Here is a 2,829-nt window from a genome sequence, read left to right on the forward strand (position 1 = left end):
GCTCACCATTTCATGAATTCACATTGCCTTTCACATTTTCTCACATCCAAGCTCTTCAAGTAAAAAAGACTCATATTTGGCTTAGCGAATCCACAGAGAGAAGCAAACACTGAAACAATTATCTCTGGCTTCCATGACCAACCGAGGAGCCTCTTCTTCTTCTGCTTCTTTCACCAAGTCATGGAAATACCATGTCTTTCTGAGCTTCAGAGGTTTAGACACTCGCTCAAATTTCACAAGCCATTTGTATAGCAATTTGCGTCTACAAGGAATTAACACCTTCATGGATGATGATGAGCTCAGAAGAGGAGAAGAAATATCAAACGCGCTTCTCACAGCAATTGAAGACTCAAAGATTTCTGTGGTTGTGTTCTCCGAAAACTATGCCTCCTCAAAATGGTGCTTGGATGAGCTTGTTAAGATTCTTGATTGCAAAGAATCAAATCAACAATTGGTCATCCCAGTTTTTTGCAAGGTGAATCCATCAGATGTACGGAATCATAGAGGAAGCTTCGGGGATGCACTGGCTAACATGGACTGCAATAACGTAGAGAAGCTCAACAGATGGAAGGAAGCACTTTCGCAAGCAGGAAAATTGGCGGGGTTCACTCTGTCCGATGAGTAAATTTCCAACCCCCTTATCCTTACATAATTAGTGCTCTAAATTCGTTGTTGCTCTAAATTCTCTTCTCTTTTTGTGTGTATTATGTTCCTTAATTGCCCTTTTAAAATTAATTTTTATATAAAAATGCCATGTGATTAAATATTTCATATGCTTTTAAATTGGCAGACATAGATCTGAAGCTGAACTGATTCATAATATCGTTCAACACATTTCACGGGAAGTAATAGACCGTACACATTTGGATGTGACAAAGTATCCAGTTGGAATGCACCGTCCTGTAGAAGATATAACTAAGCTACAGCTTTTGGATTTGAGGGAAAACGATGTTCGTATGGTAGGTGTATGGGGAACTGGTGGAATTGGTAAGACCACAATTGCTACAGCTGTTTATAATTCAATTGCCCACGAATTTGAAGGCTGTTCTTTTTTGGCAAAAGTCAAAGATTCTAAGGGATACAAATTACAGAGGACTCTTCTTTCTGATATTCTAAGGGATAGAAATTTGGAGGTGGCCAACGTTCATAAAGGGGCCACGATGATAAAGCAAAGGTTGAGTTGTAGAAAGGTTCTCTTGGTTCTTGATGACGTGGATGACATGGACCAGTTACACAAGTTAGTTGGGGCATGTGATTGGTTTGGTGTAGGCAGTAGAATTATCATAACAACAAGGGATAAGCAACTGTTAACTGCTCATCATGTTAATTTAATACATGAGGTCGAGATTTTAGATGATCCTGAAGCACTTGAGCTCTTCTGTTGGCATGCCTTCAAAAGAAGTGGGCCTCCTTTGGGTGATTATGTGAAACTTGCAGAACGTGCAATACGCTATGCTCAAGGCCTTCCTTTGGCTTTGAAAGTTCTCGGTTGTTGTCTATGTGGTGGAAGTATAGATAAATGGGAAGCTGCATTGGATGGTTTCAAAAGCATGAAAATTCAAGACGTTCTCAAAATAAGTTACAATGCATTGGATCACAGCGTACAGGAGGTTTTCCTTGACATTGCATGTTTCTTTAAGGGTAAAGATACAAAGTATGTGAAAGACGCTTGTGGCCTCAACGCTAGTTATAGCATTGAAGTACTCATAGAAAAGGCCCTCATAAGTGTTGAACATAGTTCATCCGATTATTATATTTGGATGCATGATTTATTAGAAGAGATGGGTAAGGACATAGTTCAGCAAGAGTCGCCCACTGAAGCCGGAGGACGTAGCAGATTGTGGTTTCATGAAGATGTCAAGCATGTTCTGACGAATAATACAGTAAGTAAATTAAATTATATATGTGAGTGTAAAGTTTTATTTAATTCAATAAGTAACACATGTTGTCTGTTAAGTATAATTTTTTTTTTTTTAATAATTATAAATGCTTTGTAACACTTGGTACATTTTTCTTTTTTCTATTAGGGAACAAATAAAATCACAGGTATCATGTTAAATTTCCCCAAACAAGATGATGAGATATTCTTGGATGTTGGCAAAAGCTTCTCGAAGATGAAAAATCTTAAAATTCTCATAAACCACAATGTATGCCTTTCTGGAGATGCTAATTCTATCCCAAACAATTTGAGAGTTCTTGATTGGCCTGGATTTCCGTTCCAATTTTTTCCACCCAATTTTCGTCCAAATGGACTAGTTGTGCTCAATCTGCCTTACAGCCGCATCAAACAACTAGGGGAGGGATTGAAGGTACTTTTAAGAGGTCTCCTTTATTAACTGATTTATGTTGCAAATGTCTTCAATGCTATCCACTTGATTATTATTATTTTTTTATTTCACAGCATATGAAAAAGTTGACATCTCTGAATTTCACGGGATCTAAATTCCTAACTGAAATCCCCGACCTATCCAACAGCCCAAACTTAAGGTACTTGAAGGCGAGTTTTTGTACAAGTTTAGTCGAGGTTCATCCATCTGTTGGATATCTTGATAAACTTGAAATTTTGGACTTTTCTGCCTGCTTTGAACTCACGAAGTTTCCAAATAAAGTTGGGTTGAAATCTCTGAAATTATTTTTTCTTGACGGTTGCATAAAGTTGGAGAGTTTCCCAGAAATTGTGGACAAAATGGAATCCTTAATTGAATTGAAACTTGGTGGAACTGGTATAGAAGAGTTGCCTTCATCAATTGGAAATCTCACTGGGCTGAAAGAATTGGGCTTACATCAAAGTGCTATAGAACGGTTGCCTTCATCAATTGGAAATCTCAC

At 37.9% G+C, this 2,829-nt stretch overlaps 1 protein-coding gene across 1 annotated transcript in view; it reads left to right on the forward strand.

The window, feature by feature from the left end:
* The window catches only part of LOC117627519 (disease resistance protein RPV1-like), a 14,451-nt gene continuing 11,622 nt past the window's right edge, over positions 1 to 2,829 (forward strand). Inside the window, exons 1-2 of the mRNA XM_034359639.1 lie at positions 1 to 621; positions 791 to 1,488. Coding sequence (XP_034215530.1) covers positions 134 to 621; positions 791 to 1,488 — 1,186 coding nt within the window. The 5' untranslated portion in view covers positions 1 to 133. The remainder of the gene's footprint in view (positions 622 to 790; positions 1,489 to 2,829) is intronic.

Source organism: Prunus dulcis, chromosome 5 (genome assembly GCF_902201215.1).
Source record: "Prunus dulcis chromosome 5, ALMONDv2, whole genome shotgun sequence".
In the NCBI taxonomy this organism is placed as follows: Eukaryota; Viridiplantae; Streptophyta; class Magnoliopsida; order Rosales; family Rosaceae; genus Prunus; species Prunus dulcis.